At 38.5% G+C, this 20879-nt stretch overlaps 2 protein-coding genes across 2 annotated transcripts; both read right to left on the bottom strand.

Moving 5' to 3' along the window:
• Nucleotides 1-3807: 3807 nt before the first annotated feature.
• LOC139721846 (thiol S-methyltransferase TMT1A-like) lies at nt 3808-10577 on the bottom strand. Its single transcript, XM_071633168.1, has 2 exons — nt 9633-10577; nt 3808-4044 (listed from the first exon to the last, which is right to left on the bottom strand). Exons 1-2 carry the CDS (start codon nt 10197-10199, stop codon nt 3808-3810), a joined length of 804 nt encoding a protein of 267 aa, XP_071489269.1. The 5' UTR covers nt 10200-10577.
• Nucleotides 10578-12348: 1771 nt separating this feature from the next.
• Nucleotides 12349-14110, bottom strand: LOC139722807 (thiol S-methyltransferase TMT1A-like). The gene is made up of 2 exons (XM_071634101.1): nt 13571-14110; nt 12349-12922 (listed from the first exon to the last, which is right to left on the bottom strand). Exons 1-2 carry the CDS (start codon nt 14084-14086, stop codon nt 12686-12688), a joined length of 753 nt encoding a protein of 250 aa, XP_071490202.1. The 5' UTR covers nt 14087-14110; the 3' UTR covers nt 12349-12685.
• Nucleotides 14111-20879: the final 6769 nt, after the last annotated feature.

Genomic DNA, 20879 nt, shown 5'->3' with positions numbered 1-20879 from the left:
CCGACAACCTTTTTTGCGGCATGACATTTTTGCAAATTGCCTCTAACATTCAATGCATATGGTGAAGACAAGAACTTTCACGTGCATTTTGATTTTGTGAATCTTGCCCCTCGCAAAATTCGCGAAATCAAAATGCACGCTAACATTCCTCATTCTACAGTACTCTGAGATATGTAGGAATACACAAGATATACTTGTAATACTCTGAGATTTGTAGGAATACACAAGATATTCTTCTAATGCTCTGAGATTTGTCGCAGCAAACAAGACATTTGAATGATGCTCTGAGATTTGTAGGAATCAACAAGATAATCTTGTAACACACTCAGATTAATTTTGTAGGAACACCAGAACAAAAGATAATTATGCTTGCGATAGTCTGAGATACACAACAATGCATGTAGGAATACACAAGATACTCTTGCACAAATCTTTGTCACTGATATTGAGCGTGTATTGAGCAAGGGAACCACAAATACACAACAGAAAAATAGATCGCATTGGTTACACTTTCACGATAAAACATTACAAGGATAATATGATAAAGGAAGTTAAAAAAAAAAATAATAATAATATATCAACACTACTTGGGAGCGATGGTGTCTATGACAAGTATTGCATTGATGCTCAAGGTTTTTGGGGTTTTGGGTGTTTTTGTTTTTTTTATAACAACCCAGCAAACAAGGTCTCTGTGTATACATTTTGAGATGTGAAAACAAATGTTCCCTTATAATGAAGGCAAATTAAAACTTTCTCACTATGACTGATTGTCATAATATATAAAGACAGAATGAAAGAAAAGTACATACACTGTGAAAGTTGTAGTTAGCAAGATATCTGCATTAATGGTAAGACATATAAACACATAATATCACATAATTTCATTACCAGGGTATATTGCAATGCAAGTTTTTGGCATGTGTAAAGTGTATCAAGAATACATCAGGAAAAAAAAAAGACTCCTGTTACTGAAAATCCATAGGGTACAATTCAGTTTTAATTCCATGTTCAAATGGTACACTTGCAATTGCCAGCATAACTGGATAATGACAAAGTCAAAACATGTTTTTGCAGATTTTAATAAACATAATGTATCCAGCAAGGCTAAATACCTCATTATCTAGACAGACATTGCAACTATATCATGTCAAGTGGATTCAAGTTGGTGATTTTAACCCACTCCATTCTGAATTCTGAAATCCCCATAGACTTAATACATAGGCCACCAGGTTAAATTAATATTCCAGTCTTCCTTTCAACAAAAACCTTTCTAATAGCTCAAAGAAATGCTTTGATTGCAGTCACGATTTGATGGAACATTGTCGCTTCTATGTAGGCATACGCCGGTGCAGTATACCGAGGAACATGTGTCAAAATTACCAGACTACAAGATTGAGCTCTCTGAGTATGCAATTAACCTTGAAAAGAGAGTAATCTTCATTAAGTGTTCCCCCGTTGATGGCATCAGTCATTTGATACTGGCAAATCTGGTCACACATGTATTTCTGCTTGATCTGGAGCGCTGTCAAAGAGTGCGGCGTGTGACACACACGTTTGGGGGCGTGCAGTCGTAATACATCTATAGGCTATTGGTATGAGTAATTTGTTTCACTAGTCTCTTTTGCTTATGCCTAAAGTTGTGCTGAACTTTGCCAAGTACAGACACATTTTCTCCCCTTTAAAAATGTAATACACTGATGACATACCTCATGTATAGTTTCCAAATGCACAATATTAATAATGATGATGATGATGATCCAATTCGTAGTAGTAGTAGTAGTAGTATAATTATAACAATAACAAAGACAGTAGGTGTGATAATAATCATCATCATAATAGATTCACTGTGTAGCTCAAAGCATTACAACATGTAATGACATTAATATGTAACTTTTATTTGCATTTACCTTAATACACTTCAAGGCTAATTGTATTCTTAATAATCTGAACAGGTACGGTAGTACCCATACCTGGTATGATAATCAATGAACTCCTGTGTCTCATAGCCCATGTTCATTACTGCATTACACAGTAGGTAGGTAGGCAATATGAGGCTCTACAGCTAGGGACAACACTTTAGCCATCAGTTTCCTGTGATTAAAAAGCATTGCAATAGCTTGTAATGTTCTCTGAAAGCTAGGTGAAAACGAATACATACATTTGTATACACACCCTTACCTGAGCAATTGAAGTAACATTTTTGCATGAATAAGTTGAAATTAGTTTCATGTTCATCTTTTTTTCATACACAGTGACACAATTAAAGACCACTTATGCAAATGACATGTAGAGATGTCATAGCCTCACAAGTGCCCAATTTCCCCTTTTCTTTCTCTTTTACATGAATAAACAAAACAGTAATCTATCGATTTTTAAACTGTTTGCTGGTAAATCATATGTGATGGCAGGAATAAGTGAATTCTTTCAACTCATGTATTCAGGAACTTTTAATCCATTTCCTTGAAGTAATCACGATATAACCAGTTGGTTTGCATAATTCACCCTAAGCCACTCTTTATCCAGGGGCTTGCAGTTGCTGTTATCTAAAATGACTGTGGTTGCCATGGCAATGACCAAAACTACCAAAAGCCATTTTGTTGTCTCTCAGCTGTCATCTTGTTGCCTCCAAAATTAATGTTGCAAGGCACACTTGCTGTCAAGTGCTTTGTCAAAACCAGACCCTGGATTTGCTGGAAATACAGGACAGCAGCATGGCTGTGCTTCATTTCGGAAGTATCAAATGGATTCCACGCAAGACATCTTGTCATCGCGTTGAAGGGTACATGTCGGGTCAGTGTGCAATTTCATTTCATGTTGCGCATTCACCGACATGCTCCTGTTTAATTCCTGCTGGTGTCTGGTTTCTCAGCCGCCACTGGAGCTGATTGCTTTGAGAGGAACATGATGCTAATTTTGCCACACTACTCGTTAATCAGAACACCCTGCCAATCACTCAGCAGAGAGCACTGGAATCAAGCCCTACAAAGTGTGCTGCCATCTAGTGTGGACAAAGGGAACAGGATTTCCCAGTAAATCAGGACCAAACCACTGTAGTGGAACAAAGAGGTACAAACAAGGTTTCTTTACTGTCTGAAGGTCTTATCCTATTCAACCTGTGAGGCTTACAACTTTAATCACATTTTAATCCTCTTTGTGGTTGGATTAGTGGACTTAAATCTCAGGTGGGAGGGCCCAGATAGACACCTGGCATTTTACATGAAGTGGAAGAGGGCAGTATACATACTGACAGGAAACTGTTCAGGAGCTGTCATATCACCCGCATTATCAAGATCAATGACAAATTATATAACAAACACTAACTTGTGAAGAAAAAAAAATTCAAAATCTTGCATTTTAGCTTTGTATCATACCCAATAGCATCAATGTATTCTTTAAAAAGAAAGAACAAAAAAAAATTAAAATATCTCTTTACAAAAGACTATATGCATTGAAAGCAAAAGCACCACATATTTCAGTCAGAGGGGATGGCATCTTTTTACTACACTGAAAAAAAAAAAAAAAAATTTGACCCATGTGCACTTTCTATTCTGATTTGCTAAGAGTTGTACATTTTGCTTGCATTGAGAATGCCTTCAGGCCACTTCTTGTATTAATGAATTGACATGGCACTCATAAAACTACACAGCACAGGCAGTAAACCAAAAATATTCAAGTGATGCAGATGAAGAACTGATGTCTGCTGCCCTCGTTGTTGCAGGGTCATAAAATATCGCCCTCACAATGTACTGCTCAGTCACCTGCAATTGCCCTAATGACGATTTCATGCCAGAGGTTGCCGAGGGGGCACTATTTCACTGCGTAGCCATAGACGTGATATTTGAAGATAGCTGGAAGGGCCTTGATTTTCTGCCTAGTGTAGCACACCTTGGAGAATCCTACCCGGTCGATGGCAATCCAGGGCTTTCGGGTGAGAGAGCAGTGGGCGACAAACTGCACGTAGGATCCCATGACCGCTTGCATGAAACGACACCAGAGGTCACCGGGGTCGGACGCGGTGTGGTCAATGAAGTAGAACCTGCCACCCTGAGATTGGAGCAAACAAGATTGGAAAAAGTGTTTACATCTACTGTAATCACAACAGACCAGTTTGCAACATGTGCAATGCATGTATCTAAAAGGAAATGAATCCCACACATTTGTGGATTGACATCAGTCAATGCAGCAAATTTAGTAAAATACAGTTGGTAGCAAAATTATTCAACCCCTTTCTTGTATTTTGAACACTCTGGCATAATGAATTACATTATAACGGTAGATTATTACTAAATCATCAAACGGTGATCAGATAGTTTGTTACAAGTAAATAACAGATCAGTAGCCTTTGATCTGCATTCTAGTTACAAACTTTGAGCATTCATGCATAAAGAAATATGGTCAAGTGAGCACATTTGTGGTCATTTTCAGTCCTTTCGGTAATCACCAAAGCGAAACGTGAAATACTTCATTGAACATGGTTTGTTCACTAAATGTTTTGATAATTGACACAATATGACTGAATTTGATTTAGGATTCTTAATACTTCAATTGGTATTTTTCATTGTACAAAAATATTTAAATGAACTAATTTCTAGTAAAAGTTGCCACCATAGAGTTTGTACAGAGGTTTAGCCATGATATTAATAATTCAAAGTTTAAGTCATGTCAAAATGAATATAACCCATTGAAATGCTAAGAGTTGTGTACAGAATGGCAAGATATTATTTAAAATCCATAAAAACAAAACAAATTAATTGTGATCATCAGACCATAACAAGTCATGCTTCAGTGATCACAGAAAGGTCTAAAATGATCATAATGTGCTCACTGGACCGTATCTCTTCATGCATGAATGATCAAAGTTTCTAACTATCCTTCTAATAAATATGCAAATCAAAGATTATTGATCGGGTTTAGCATTTGTAATAAGCTTTCTGTTCACCATTTGTATGATTTAGTAATAGTAATTAATGTTAAATATTCAGTTTGCCAGAGCATCCATAATGCAAGGGGGTTGAATAATTCTGCTGCCAACTGTACATTTGTGAAGTTTGAGAAAAATCGGCAATCCATTCAAAACTTACGAATTTTAAAAGTTTTGGTGCCCCTGTCATTGGATGAGAAAACTAAAACAGTTTGTGATGTCGTGCACAGGCATCAATAGAAAGAAAATGCAGAGAAACCAGTTTGTGATGTCATGCAAGGACAATGATAGGAAGAAAATGCACAGAGAATTTTGCAAAGTTCTATTTTTTCATGAAAAGTACACTTTCCCTCCTCTTGATACTGCAATTTTAAGGGTAATATAATTTGCAATGTTTTCTGAAAAAAAATTGCTTTCACATCACGCCATAAAAATGAAAATTGAAATCTCTTCATGTCTTTTCTATAATGTTGCCCATATCTGACGTCATGAAATCTGATGATCTCCTCATCCAGCAATGGTGGCATCAAAACTTAAATTCCTAAACTTTGAAACAAATCGTTGTATCCACACAACAATACTGCCGCATTCCCTCAATCCATTTAAACAGAAAGATCATAAACAATATTATAAAAGATAAAAGAAATAACCAATGCATGCCATTCACAGTGCGTTCACAAGTATTGACATCAGTATTTTGTGGGCACACATGAACTGGTTGTTACAACATCGGGGGGGGGGGGGGGGGGCATAAATCCATAAATCAGACTTGCCCACTGAAGTCATGGCTAACTTGATGCAAATTACCCTCACTTAGATTATGGTGTTCACATATGATTTCGAAGACAACAGAAAATCGTCCTTTCTCCATTGATTCCGCATTCCATAGTCACACTGTTCGCCGACTTCGTTTTTCTTCTCTTGGTTTGATGAATCTTTACTGCTCTCTCCTATCTCCATGATTCTCCAACATTCAACTCCTTCCTCTTCCTCTTCCCTTCTATTTCATCTTTCCCCTTCTAACGATGTCCGAACATCCTACTTGATTCTCACACTATTCTTCCTTACCACTCTCTGTGTTCCTTTCTCTACCGTGTCCACTAGTGCAACTTCAACCTCTAGCCCATTACTGTCTCCCACTCTTCACTTTCTGCCCTCCTCACAACCCCCATATGTCGCTTCCCTCTTCGTTTCTCCTCTTTCTAGGCTCTTCTGCCAAACAGCGATCCGATTAAGGACTACATACACATGGTGTCACCGCAAATCTTTCTTCCTCATTTACTTCACCATGCAAACCTTCAAACAACACAGAAAATTACTGTTTTTAAAAACTAAATCATTAAAGCTGGACTTTTCTTTGCTACAAATCAGACCTCTTCATAGTGCAGTTCCATATCTTGTTTAAACTTTCATAATGTCTCAGACTCTCACTTCTTCTGTGGCTCTGATGTGATTTGCTAAAAGAATGGCTCAGCATCTATACAGAGACTCCAACCCAAAGCACCTTCTGCTCTGGAGATTCTCCCGCCTGAAAGCCCTAGCAAACGGGAGATTCCAAGTTGATGTGTGCGAAGCATGAAATCCCCAGGGTTCTAGATGCTCTCTGGTGCTATCTAAGGCTTATTTTTTCAACATACGTGACATACGATAGAAATAAGTGAGAAATCCTTTCCAACAGGAGACAAAGAGCCAGGGCTGGAGAAATTAACTCTCAAGCGGGAGAACGAGAGATTTTGCAAAAATTGATTTTCGGCGGGAGATCTCCCGTCGAAAACGGGAGAGTTGGAGTCTCTGTCTATATAGCTACTCATTGTGTGAATTTTCCATATCATGGCTATTTATGCAGACTACATGTAAAATGTATGCACAGACTGCCATCAGTACCCTTGCTTGGTACCTGGTTCCTAAGTTTTGCTGACTGTTAAGATGCAATGTGTTTTTTTTTTTCCCTTCTTCATAGACCATCACAATGTACATTAATGATAATCAATGAAGAGCCTGTTGACAGAGACTACTACATAGACTTTAACTCCTGTCTAAATTTTCCTCTTTTTTTTTATGATACCTGCAGCATTTCATCTCTGCAGTCAGACAAACACTCCATGTACATGTATGTGCAAATTTACTGGATGCATTTTTACAAATGCAACCAGCCTGATAATCTGAGAACAATTATATTGATCTTCACTTTTTTGTGAACCAAAAAGCTGCCAAATTCTATTAGCCGACCACATTGTGTTGAACTGAACCCAATTCAGCAATCTATGAATGATGTGAAAAATAAGAATCATGTATTATTGAGAGCATTCACTGAATACTGTCACACAAAAACTTCATCATTCTTGTTGCCTGCCAAGACTTGATTCATTTCACAGTCCAGAAAGTTTAGATTCCTTATCCAACCAGCTATTACCTGAGCAACAACATAGACAACCCACATGACAAAGGTTTCATTGCAATGTGGCATAAAATTAACAGATCTACACATTGTCATTTTAGATTTTTCAGAATCTAATGTTTTCATGACTCTAGGATCATAAGTTAGATGACACAATGATGTTGTGGCCTTGCAAGTCTCCCATGAACCTGCAATACATAAATTGCCACTCAACTTCCCTTTAAAGCAAGAAGGAAATCAGACACAAAATTAAGAAGATGAGAAATTGTCGTCTTCTCGGGGGGGGGGGGGGGGGGGGTGGCACTCACGAGCTTCAGATAAAAAGAAGACTCGGTCCTTAACAACAGTCGCTGAGGAATACTAAAATTTTATGATACGTACATAATGTAATTTCATGACACTTGTTCATTCACAGTTAATTTCCAATTACACTGGCTGATGCACCAATCACAGAGGGAGAATGGTAAGGGGTTTCGTAGGTCATTCAAGCCAGGATTAGTTTTGCATTCTCTTTTTTTTTGGGGGGGGGGGGGCAATCCAGTCCAGTAGAAAAGCTAAACCCTGGAACTCACTTTTTAGCTGGTACCCAGTCACATTCAAGAAGACTAACTAATGGTCATACATACAGCCAGTTTCCTCATCAAGGATGTACACTGTAATATATACCAACAGTAAAGCCAGTTAGGTACTGGTATTTTCCTTCACAACTTTTTTTGTGAAGATGAAACAATTACCAAGGGTAGGGACAAGATACACAATCAAACGGCATTTGCAATATTTTTTAACTAAACTGCACATATGATAACATAATTATTAAAATGGGACAAATGATCAATATCAAACGACCAATCAAATCACAAGGATCTATTTAGGTGCTATATAAAATAAAATATTCTGGTAAAACAATCATTTCATCAGTGATATGCACTGGTAGATATTGCAACCAATGGGATTAGTACCATGTGTAGATATTCCAGGTGAACATAAACACAATCTCTTGTCTCTTGTAGAATAAGCTCCATCAAATGCACGCACTTTTTCTCCTCTTCATACACAAAAAAGCACATACCCCCCCCCCCCAAGATATATACTTTTGTTTTTCAATGATATTTTATTGATTTCATTCAAATCATTCATAAATCAACCCATTCTGGGTGTAACATGAACATAAAAACGGTACAAATGCCATTCAAAAGACAAATCCATTACCAACATCTCCCTTCAACATAACAACTCGATTATAAATCAATCCTACTGACCATTTCTTCACGAGAAAGTATTGACACGAGTACCAAAAAAAAAAATATGGTATACATGTATATATATCTTTGACTATGGTATGCTTATACTGCCAATCATCTCTCTTCAACATAACAACTCGATTATAAATCAAGTATATAAGGGTATAAATACAAGGGTATATACATTAAAAAAAAGCAACAAAAATATGTTAGACAAAACTAGAATGAAATCATTTCATTGAAAATCAAATCCCCATCCCCACCAACCCCGATGCACTCAAACCTATCCCACACCCCCACCACAACCTCAAACACATACACCCCAAACACCAACACACATACACACCAAACACCAAAACACACATACACCCCACACACAAACACACCCGAAGCGATAACACCTTCCTTCCTAATGAAAACGACTTCCAAATTGATACCTACAACATACAAGCGTGTAATGGGCCATATGCAGAAAAGCATCGTCCGCCCAAACCCAATACCGCTCCAAATACACATTCAAATTCATCAAACAAAACTCATCAAACTCCTAACTGCGGACAAAATCCTATAACCTTTACGCCACCAAAAACTTACCCCTCCCCGCGCGCGGCCAATGACACATTATATTGCCTTCACCACTGATAACTACACTGTACTAATAAAAAGAAAAAGAAAACAAAGAAAAAAGAAACACACACGGGCGCACACACACACACACACACACACACACACACACTACAGAGTCACAGTGAAAGACATTTTTCCACCCTACCCCTCCTATTTTACATTTTTGTTTTGGGGACCCTTTCACTCTAGTGTGTGTTCTTCCATAAGTAGGCTTTGTAGACTGAATTGCAAAACAGTTTGTGTCAAAGAGCAATTCAAAGTTCTGCACCTGTTATGGCAGGAGCAAGTTACATAATACATTGTAGATAACAGTAAATTGTGAGGAACACTGAGAAAATAGTAAATTTTGGCAAAGGCTTTATCATGCAGTGAAACCTACCTTACATTTATTAAAACAACAACAACAACAATCGAACAATAAATGACAGCTAGGATGCAAACTCACCGGTTTCAAGATGCGGTGAACTTCGCTGATGACAGCAGTGACATCTCGGACTGAGCACAAGGCGAGGGTGCTGACCACGATGTCCTGTGAGGCATCCGCTATGTGCTCCTTCAGATTCTCCGCCTCTGCGCAGACAAACCCCGTCACCCGCAGGTTGGGATGCGCAGCCGAGTTCTCCGCAACGGCCTTCATGAAGTGACGGTTCGGCTCGACGACGGTCAGCGAGGTGTCTGGAGGGTAGTAGCCGAAATTCACTCCCGGTCCGCAGCCAATCTCCACTGCTCGTATCCTCTTGCCGCTGTGGTCACTCTTGTTGTTCTGGTCACTCTTGTCGTCTCCTGCGTCCATCTTCGCCCCGAAGCTGGACATCTGTGAGAGGAGTTTTTCCTTCTGTACCTTGAAGGCTTTGTGGTGCATCTCCGCATAGCCGTCGTAAAACTTCACGTATATAACCGGCTGATACCGTCTGAAGACAAACAGGAACACTCTGAGACAGAGAAAGAGGATCGCAAGGGGAACGACATATCGCCGAAAATAGTCCCCGATTTCACTGTCTTCAGTTGCCATGGTACCAACTTGTGACAATGTGCCTCATGCAGGTGAATTGTTTGAACAGCTTATTTAGAGTTCTGCTCCCCAAGTTCAGCATAGAAACGCTGTGTCTGTGGCAGCACGTGGTACAAATGCAAGGTGCTTGGCTACAAATTCATGTCATTGGAACCTCCACAGCTCTGAATGAAAGAGACCTCTATTTGCCTGTGAGATTTAAAGGCAGGTGACCTACAAAGTCCAAAGGTCTCCACTCTCCTCCAGAAAGAGCCGCTTGTTAGTCTTATCTTCAGACGAAGTAACCTTTATACTCTTCCACACTTCATAATGAAGTGACTTGTTTTAAAGGAGATCTGTAGAAATAGTCTTAGCTCTAAAACTGCAACATGAACTACTTTTATACAATCTCTTTCCTCCATATATCTTCTTCTCTGCAGAATTATCACCAAAAGAAACTGTGGGTTATCACGTCCAATCACTTGGGATATTCTGTTACAATGTATGTTAAAATCAGGGCTGGCACTGTGTTTTTAAAAGTGGGAGGGGGGAGCAGTTTATATTTCTGGTGTCACTTCCGGGTTTAATCAGCTGAGAAAAAGGGTTTAAGTGCAATTTTATGGTGCCATTTCAGGGGGGGGGGGGTAGGGGCACATGCTTCAATTCTTAGAAACTTCTACAATGTAGTATTATGCAAAAACAAAAGGGGGGCCACTCAAACCCATCATCACCAACCCTCCCGTTGCGCAGGCCCTAAAAATAATTACATGATGCAAGGTACAACTTGTACTTCTGGTACAGAACCAACCAATATGCTCACAGCTAATAAATGAATGTCTAGCTACTGTCTTAGTCACTCCATTTGACAATAATAATGTGCACTTTCACCCTACAATCAGCAGATAACAAAACTTATTCTGTGGCTGTCGTCTACAAAGAATGGACAAGGGTCTGTGTTTAACAAGCTGAGCATGTTTGCCATACAATGAACATTGAACTCACAGTGGAAAGCTGTACTACATGTACATACTTAAAAGAGCATTTAGTTTAAACTCAAAATGGGTGTGGCTTGCCAGTCAAGCAATGAAGACATTTTACATTGCAGTACCAGTGCATTTGAATTCTAAGCATACACTGCTGTATACTTGACTAGGAGAGCTCTTTACTTTTTTTTATTCCCTACCATTGGTTTCTGCAGCTCAATACTTGACATCAATATCCTACTCTGTAAAACTACAGATTTCCATCATTACATTACAGCTTACTACATTTCTAATCATAATGCAATAAAATGATTTTTACAGAAATACTTGTTTGAAAAGAACTACCTCTTGGTTATGTGCAACATGTTTACTATTTCTATTCATGATAATACTGGTGAAGTAATCAATATTACAGCATCCTATCTCTCTATGGAGGTTAACTTTCACAGTGCTGGTAGAGCTCTCAAAAAACTTTTCAGTCTGAAAATAGTGCGACTATAGAGTTTCCTTGGAGTACCCTGTCCACTCAGATATCTACATTTACTTAATATGGGCTGCTTAGTTTGGATATTTTCACAAGATGTGGTACCACTTTAGAGCAGGTTGTCTTTTTCTTTTATACAAAGCTACTAATTTCAATCCATCTGACATCACCATGCCCAGCAAGCAACAATGAACTCTAATACATGTACAATCTTTTATTCTTTTCGAATTCTTACAGGAAATACAAAATTAACAAAAGCGCATATTGTAATAAGCTCGCTATCATCTGTGCTGATCAGAATGAAAAGTCATAGCAATTTCAGTGTCCGAGTACGCTGGAAACATAAAGCCAAAACAGAAATGACATTAGTTCGCCAAAACAAAATCCCAACACAATCTTATTGTAATGACTTATCGAAGGCATAATGTCAACAATGTGATCTACATTCATGATATTGGTGGGTGTGAAAACATACAGACATAGCATGTTTTCTTTGAAAATTTCAAGAATATTCTGTACAACTGCCTGTACAAGTACTATGAGATCACTGCATTGAATTTCATCATCTTTGAATGCAGCATTTTTGGTTTTCTTCGGAGATAGGTTTGACAAAAAACAAAAACAAAAACAAAAACAATAAAAAACAAAATAAAAAACAATCCCAATTTGGAATGCAGATAGAAAGAAGACACACCAGTCTCAGAATGGATATGAAGGGGAAAAAAGAATATCTGGGCCAGGATCAAACCTGAATTTGTCATTACTGAAATGCAGACATTTCTAGACAGAAAAAACCTACATCTACAGCTTGTCTAGATCATGCAAATACTACCTTCAACTCTAGCCAGTGCTACTAGGTGAAAGTCATGTGCACTAGACCAAACTTAATTAAAACAAACACTTTCCTTGCTAAATCATTCGGTCAAATTCCTTAGAAAACAAACAAGCAAACTTCCTTCAACTGTAAAGCTTATTTACTATTATGAAAGAAAAGAGAAAAAATCTGAAGAAAGGAGCAAATCCACTATCGCCTTTTCCTCCTATTTGACAGCACAGCCAAACACATGCCACTTGAAGAGGCTAGGAAGGGATCCAATTTGAGTCTTGGTGTACTGGACTTTGGAGAATCCTGCCCGATCCACAGTCACCCACGGGGTTCTGGTCAAATTGCACTCGGCAAGGGCATAGAAGGCCGGAGCAAGGAGCCGCTGAAAGATATGGGACCAGCATCCCTTCTTGTGTGCTTCCGTGTGTTCGATGAAGTAGAAATGTCCTCCCTGCGGCAGAAACAAGTTGCATGGATCAGAGAGATTCAATACAGAAGTCCTTTATAATCCAGTTTTATTCTCTATTTGCTTTTTCCCCCCATTGAAACCATTTGTAATGTAATTCCTTATAGGATCTAATGATTAATATTAAATGTCCCTATACAAATGCAGAATTTGGCTAATTGCTGGCAAAATGATTAAACTCAGTCTTGTTTGTGCAGAACAATATGAATTAAACTATAAAAAAGCATTTGTGAGATTGGTGAAAACCCAAACCTAGATGGTCTATATTCCATCTTTTTAGATATTTCAAGTAAAGGAAAGCAAATGGCAAAGATATAAATTAATAGCAAAGACAATAGATTGATGAATTTAATGAGATGAACATTTATTTATTTTTTCTTTTTGGTAAAAAGTTGACATGATAAAAATTTGTACCAGGTTTTTTTTGTTTGTTTTAACATAACTAATTTATAAAACAAATATTTTTTCTCTAATGCATATTTATTAGGATTGTGATAGGCATGTTATTTTCAATATCATCATCATCATCATCATTATTATTATTATTATTATTATCATCATTATTATTATTATCATCATTGTTCTAACTGGTTTTTCAATACAATGTCAATGTACCAAAAAATTCAAACATACTGGTTTGAGCACACGGTAGACCTCGCTCACAACCGCCTCGAGGTCCTGGACGGAGCAGAGGGTGAGGGTACTGACTACTGCGTCTTGGCTCCCGTCTGCGACGTGCTCTTTCAAATCTTCCGCTCCCATAGCAAGGAAGTTTGCGATTTCCAGCGATGAAAATTTCGCCGCGTTACTCGCTACATCAGTCTTGAAGTTCTCATTCGGTTCGACGACAGTCAGGGAAGTATTCGGCGGGTACATAGCAAAGTTGCTGCCAGGTCCACATCCGATTTCCAGAGCAAAGCATCGCTTGTTCTCCTGAGAGAGCGAGGAAATTCCAGCAAACAGCTTCTCCTTGTGTTTCTGTATTGCTTCGTGATGTATTCTGCTCACCCGCCTACAGAAACTTGCAAAAACAGGAGGGAAGATTTTCCTGTAGATGAAGACAATTAATCGAATGCCAATGATTACTGCTGCAATGGGCAGCAGAAAACGTTGGAAATATTCTGCCATCTCCGCGTCAATACCAGCCATAATGTACGGATGTTGCTTGAATGACTGCTAGATACCATGTGCTGTTACAATGTGGATAATATGTAAGTGAATGTGGTGGACGCGTGAATGATGATGTGTTGAATGAATGGGGAGGCTGCCGCGCGCAGAATCGGAGTGTACATTATCACCACAATCATGTAAACACGATAATCAATCAGTGCTCAGCATAGAGGTCTACCCCGTGCAACTCGCCCTGTAAAACTCTCCCATCTCGCTCTAGCAGTCGGGGCACAATCGGCCAGAATTATATCACAGTCAAACCTGCCTTAGCGTCCACCTGTCTATAGCGACCATCTGTCTGACTGTCCTAACGGCCACTGAAAAATCCCCCCGAGAGAAAAACCCTGTTAAAGACCCACCCTGTGCATAGCGGCCACCTGTCTAACGCGGCCAGTGGCCAAGTCATCTTCACGACTGTACACATGCTACTGTGCAACAATTTCATAAACACCGCCACCGGCATTGTTCAATACATGAAACACACGTGTGCATACGTACACATCAGATGTACGTAAGTACCTACTGATGTATACAACGATGACACATGTACATGTATGTAGGCAATGCATCACACGAAGTTGAATAACCTGTCTATAGCGGCCACCTGTATATAGCTGCCACTTTTTTCGTCTCCCTTGGGTGGCCGCTATAGATAGGTTTGACTGTAGTACATGACTGTATACACTCACTAAGCACTAACTCCTGCATACTTTCTTTGCTTTTTTTTCTCATCACAGCATTGGTAGAACGTAATATTCTTTGTTTTCTGGTGGCGGGTTTATCTTTTCTCGGGGTGGAACCTTCGCAAAGCAATTGGTTTTGTTGGGTTGTTTTTTAATTAAAACATAACTCTTTTTTCTTTAACAGAATACTGTATATCGAGTTTGATTTTTTGAAGAGCCAAAAGTGTGTGTGTGTGTGGGGGGGGGGGTGAGGATGCTGCACCGCAGTTCTGGGTACTGTACATGGGTATGGATATGCGATATTTAACACAGTTTAAACCTCGGTCCCTGGTCCATACTTGATAAGATACGGTGCACCGGGTCCTCCAGAAAGGCTCCTTGGAATGCCATCCGATGAGCAAAGATAAATTATTAGGGGGAGTCCATTTGGGTGCAGTGATCAATTCTACCTGAGATCCTCAAAGAACCTTCAACGGATCGATCTCCTGTGATTCTGAGTTTCCGCCTTCAACCCGAGGAATGATCGGCGAGTCAGTACTTAGCATCCTAATAATACAGGTCAGTGAATCCGATATGATTATCTCAAACAAGCCTTTCAGGCAAAAGCAGGAATAGTGCATAGTGAACATTCCGAATGTTGATCTAAATATAGGTTTTCCCGGCCAATTTCGCACTTTTGTCAGTCCAATTCCTATATAATTGCTGCGTTCAATTTTTTAGCAAAATTTAGAGTAGATGACATGTTCGGTAGTTCAATTTTATGATCTCTTCATTCAAATTCATTTTGGGAGCATTCAAATTACCTTTAGCCTCATTCTAATTACTAGTAACACTTTTTCAATAGAAATTCGTAAAACAAGCGCCATTTCGTTATTCGTTCATTCAATTTAGAATGACATAGTCACGTGATCACGGACATGCCGCACTCGTTCATTCAAATTCATTTTTGGGGCATCCAATTTAACATCTTTTGCAGTCAATTTAGCACGCATGTTTATGCTTTGGTTCTTTCTTTATTTGTTTTTTGCCAACATATTTATTGTTTTGCAAGCGTCATTACATTTCATATTTTCGTACTTATTTTAGAGATTTTGGAAACAGTTTTTTTTTTCTTCAATGTGCTTAGTGATTCTTCCAGTCCGAAGATATAGTGCATCATGTGGCCACAACTTATCTGGCCGTTGAGTGCTTTATTTCGAGTGTGTCGGCCAGTTCTAGGAAGTCAAGGTTTAATGATCATGAAATGTTCCTATAATTCTTTTTCTGTCTTCTTGATAAATACGTCTGCATCTAACTTGTGCTGTCATGACTGTAGGAAGATGAAGTTAATTTGTAGTATTGGTACATAGGCCTAAAATGACATGTAAGAAAGAAAAGGGGCGTTACAGAACAACAAACTCGAGTTATATATGGTAACAAATATGATACTTTTACTGCTTAACAGTGCGTGGATGAAACAAAAAGTCACATAGAAATACGCGTTTAATGTTATCACCTTTTCAAAAAAGAAATAACATGACGTTGATTTGAATGAACATGTTAGGAATTTGACTGCCCATACGCGAAATTGAATGACTGAAATACCCCTTTCGGCCAGTGTTGGCGAATTTGAATGACTGAAGAGCACGTGCCAATTTGAATGCTCATTTTACGAAATCGAAAGGCACATGTGCAAATTTCACTGATCGAAATGCTAAATTGAACGACAAAGTTGCAATTTTGAATGACAGAATGTGCAGTGACGAGGATTTTCGCTAAATTGAATGAACCTTTTATCAAATGGACTGACAAAAGTGCGAAATTGGCCGGGAAAACCTATATTATGATGATGGTGATGATGACTCCGATGATGATGATGATGATGATGATGATGGAACAGCATCTATATAGCGCCTTTCATCTGAAGAAAATGAATATTCAAAGGCGTCCTAGTTTGTTGTTGTTGTTATTTTTTATTCAAAGCTCAAACCTGAATACAATACACAGCAATACAAGCTCTGGCGTCGCAACAGCTAGATAGGGACATTTCTACGACAGCAACTTTGGTGAACTTGAGCATTAATGTTCTTTTTCTATACTGGGTATACTGATACTTCACTCGGAAAAGTGATATATTTCTCGACGTTCCTTTCTACGACAGCAACTTTGGTGAACTTGAGCAATTAATGTTCTTTTCCTATACTGATACTACACTCGGAAAAGTGATATACAGTTGTATTTCTCGACGTTTAAAGGTGCCAATTCTTACTCTTCTTATTATTTCGTCTTGACCAATCAGGAAAAACTGTACAAAAGTATGGTGCAGAAATAAGAAGGCCGAGTAAATTATGGCCGATGCTTGATATGATCTCAAAGCGGTCGATTGCGTAACAACCACGCCGTAAAGTCGCATGTGCGTCCAAGGCCCTTTATGTGTCACGTGATAAGAAAAGAGTGGCTACAACAAAGATGGAAACCACAGAGATACACCCCCACCCCTCCCCCCCCCCCTCCCCCCGTAATCCTTGTTGCGTTGTACATGTACTAGTGTATACGGTGTAGGCATTTAATTCTTATTCAAACGAACGATGATTCAATTCATTTAAAAAGCAAACAATGATAATCATGACGATGCAAATTGAGACAACATTGATTACAAAAACTCAAGTCATCATCTTGTTTGATAGACAACTACATTAAATTGGAGGATAATGTCAATATTATCCTGTTGTGGGGTTGTTTTCGTAGCATGTGCACCGGCATGTGCAAAGTAGAAGTCAAATATTTTTACATTTTTAATGTCTCACGGCTTTTGTTTGTGATAATTTATCATTATGATAGAAGTTCGGAACTTTGGCTCTCCATCAATAAGAAGCATCTTTGGTGAAAATCAATAGTCTGCTACAGCCCCCCCCCCCAAAAAAAATGATAATAATAATAAAACAAAAACTTTCTAAAGAAAGAGAAAAATATTCCCTACAGAATGCTACAAATATGATAACAATCAGATCAGAAATAAGGAAGACATGACATTTTGAAATTTCACCTTTTTTTGAAAACATTTCTTGATCAATCCTTGAATATTCGAATAAGCGAGTTCATGTCATATCCCCACAATTTTTCATGTATTCTATACATGAATTTTGGAAAAATTGTTATTTTTACCTTATGCAAGTAAAAGCATGTTCCCATACCAGGTAATATCAGAGTTAACTTTGTTCTCCGTTTGTGGTTTCAAGACCAATTTTATAATTATTCATACAGCTGATATATGAGATTTTCGTAATGATATTGTGAAAGCATGACATCGTCAACTTGTTGGTTTTAATATTCGTAAGCACTGGTCAAAAAATGTCTTCTTCAAAAAAAAGTGAAATTTCAAAATGTCATATCTTCCTTATTTCTTATCCGATTTTTGTCCCTTTTTTTGGAGGGGGGGGTGATTCTGTCGGGAAAATTTTTTCTTTCTTTCGAAGTTTATCTATTATTGGAGTGGATTTTCTCTCTCATCCGAGAGTGAAATAAAGTCTGCTGTTCCGACGGTTCAATTGGACGAAAATGTAATAAGGTTCGTTAATCCGAAAATGAAAATGCAATTTTGGATTAACCAACCTTTGGAATAACGAATAAAGTATAGGACAATCACCCAAGAGAAAATCCCCTCGACACTACCAACCCCCCCCCCCCCCCCCTCCAATCCCGGAACAGCTATAGCGTGAGGACAATAACCAAGGAGGTATGAGAGTTCTCTCATACCTCCTTGGTATAACGCCATGACGATTTCCCTTTGTGATACAGGACGATAACCCCCTCCTCCTCCACAACACAACATCTGAGTGATTACTATCAATGACTATATCCTGTGGGAGGGTGGGGAGAAGTGGGACAAAAAATGTGATTTGATGAATTTGCTCGTATAACTTTTCTGATATTTATAGAATGGGGCACTCATGTCTCGGACCAAAAGACTACATGCTAGGCCACGTGATATTCCTAAAAGTCTCATATTTGTGTCATTATTGACTCATTTAAAAAGGCTTACTGAACCGGGAGAAGTGGGCCACCCCATGGGAGAAGTGGGACATTGGTTGAGGTGAAGTGGGACGAACAGTAACTATAGGCTTAGACAATATTACAAGCATATCATATAATAATGTGTGTGTGTGTTTGTGTGTGTGTGTGCGCGCTCGCGCGTGTAGGCCCTATATGTGTGTGTGTTTGAATATTTACACATGAAGAGTTTCATTGGAAAACGTGATACAATAGTGTCTAATCCATTATGGTCCATCAGAGAAAGTTGCATTAACATTTTTTATATGAACTATTTTATCATATCTTTCAATACAGGAAGAAGTAGAACATTGATGCTGTCCCAGTTCACCCCAGTAACCCTCCCCCCCCCCCCCAAAAAAAAAAAAAAATCAAAATGGCAGCTAATACCACAATTTAGCTAATTTTTGCAAAATCTTTTAATGGCAAATGATTGAAACTCATAAGACCTACATAACATGCCAAAGTGCCTGCTAAAGCCGTACGATGAATAATATTCAGAAAACATTTACACTGAATGCAAAAAAAAAAAATACAAAAATACAAAAACTGTGTCAGGAAAAATAATTCAAAATTAAACTCTCCCGCAGAGTTGTTGGAGAGCAGTCATGTGCTTGTACTCTGATGCCAAATGCCTAATAACTTGAAATCTGATTAGTTCAAAACTTTTTTGAGATAAAATCATGAGAGGTATCCCACTTCTCCCGCGTTCACTCCATTCTCCCCTGTATTGGTATCCAAAGGGAATCCCCTTGCTCCTCAGAAATTTTTATCTCCTGGGATAATTACTATAATAGCTTGTGTTCATGAAATCACGTTATGAGTCGATTGTTATTCTGAAGATCCGTAATTCGCAAAACACACAAATTTTGTTCACCTAGATCCTACATAGTAGATATTCGTTATCCGAATATGAAATAGGCCTTTTCGATAATCCGAATATTCTAACGTTAATTATTCCGAAGCGGAATTAGAAACCTGGCCCGTTTCTAGAAACTTTGCGTTCAAACCAACTCAAAAAATAAAAAATAAAAAAATCAAATGCAGGTGTATCAAATCACGTGCAATTTTGCATTTAAAAACGAGTGCGTTGCTGAAAAGACTTGCGTTTGATAATCATACAAAACTAGAAAATTGTACGAAACTGAAACTCACCGAATTGTGTTTAAACGCAACTCTAAAAACTCAAATGCAAGTCCATCAAATCACACGAAACGCTGTATTTAAACGCAAGAGCACTGCGAAAAAACTTGTGGTTTTTCGTACGAAACTTGAAACTGCATCTCTAAAAAGAAATTAAAAAAAATAACCAACGCAAGTGCGTTGTTGAAATGACTTGCATTTGATTCCGTACGCAAATTAAGATATCAAACGGAACTTTCGCCGTGACCGAACTTATAGCAAGGGAAAGACATGACACGTTTCAAACTACCAAAACGCAATGCAGCTTCACGAAATATCAATAAGAAATGGTAACAAACTGGAGGTTTAAATGTTAGTCAAAAGTTTTATTAGTCCGACAATGGGATGAGGTTTTTTCAGATTAACAAACTTCTCTCTTTTTTTCAGACGGGATCGCGCCGTACAGAGCGGTAATGTTGCGAATCCGAGCGCGAGAACAATACTTTTTTCAGAGTATGGCAATAAAGATTTAAGCAAAACAAATATGGCGACTTATAGGAGAGGAATGTAGTCCTACATATATTTTTAACTCAGTTGGCACTGAAAAAATCAGGTCGACAGGATCATACGAAATCAAACGCAAATCTTTTCAGCAACGCACTAATTCAAACCGCAAAGTTGCATGCGATTTGGGGAATTTGCGTTTGATTTATCAAATTAAGTTTAAAACGTACAGTTTATAGAAACGGGCCGAGGTTTCCGATCCTGCTCTCTCAAAATCTCAGTCGAGAGAGCTGGCAATTGTGCGTTGGTTACATATCAGCGCGAGATTTATGCAAGAACTAAAATAGGATCGTTGCTAAGATACAGTACGCATATTTCGACGGCAAAAGGAGTGAGATTTGGATATACGATCCAAAACTTACTCAGTACAGGGG

This window comes from Diadema antillarum, unplaced genomic scaffold (assembly GCF_040938485.1).
Source record: "Diadema antillarum isolate AM-2024a unplaced genomic scaffold, OU_Dant_1.0 scf00000014, whole genome shotgun sequence".
NCBI classification, from domain to species: domain Eukaryota; kingdom Metazoa; phylum Echinodermata; class Echinoidea; order Diadematoida; family Diadematidae; genus Diadema; species Diadema antillarum.
This window is presented reverse-complemented; position numbering and strand designations above follow the sequence as displayed.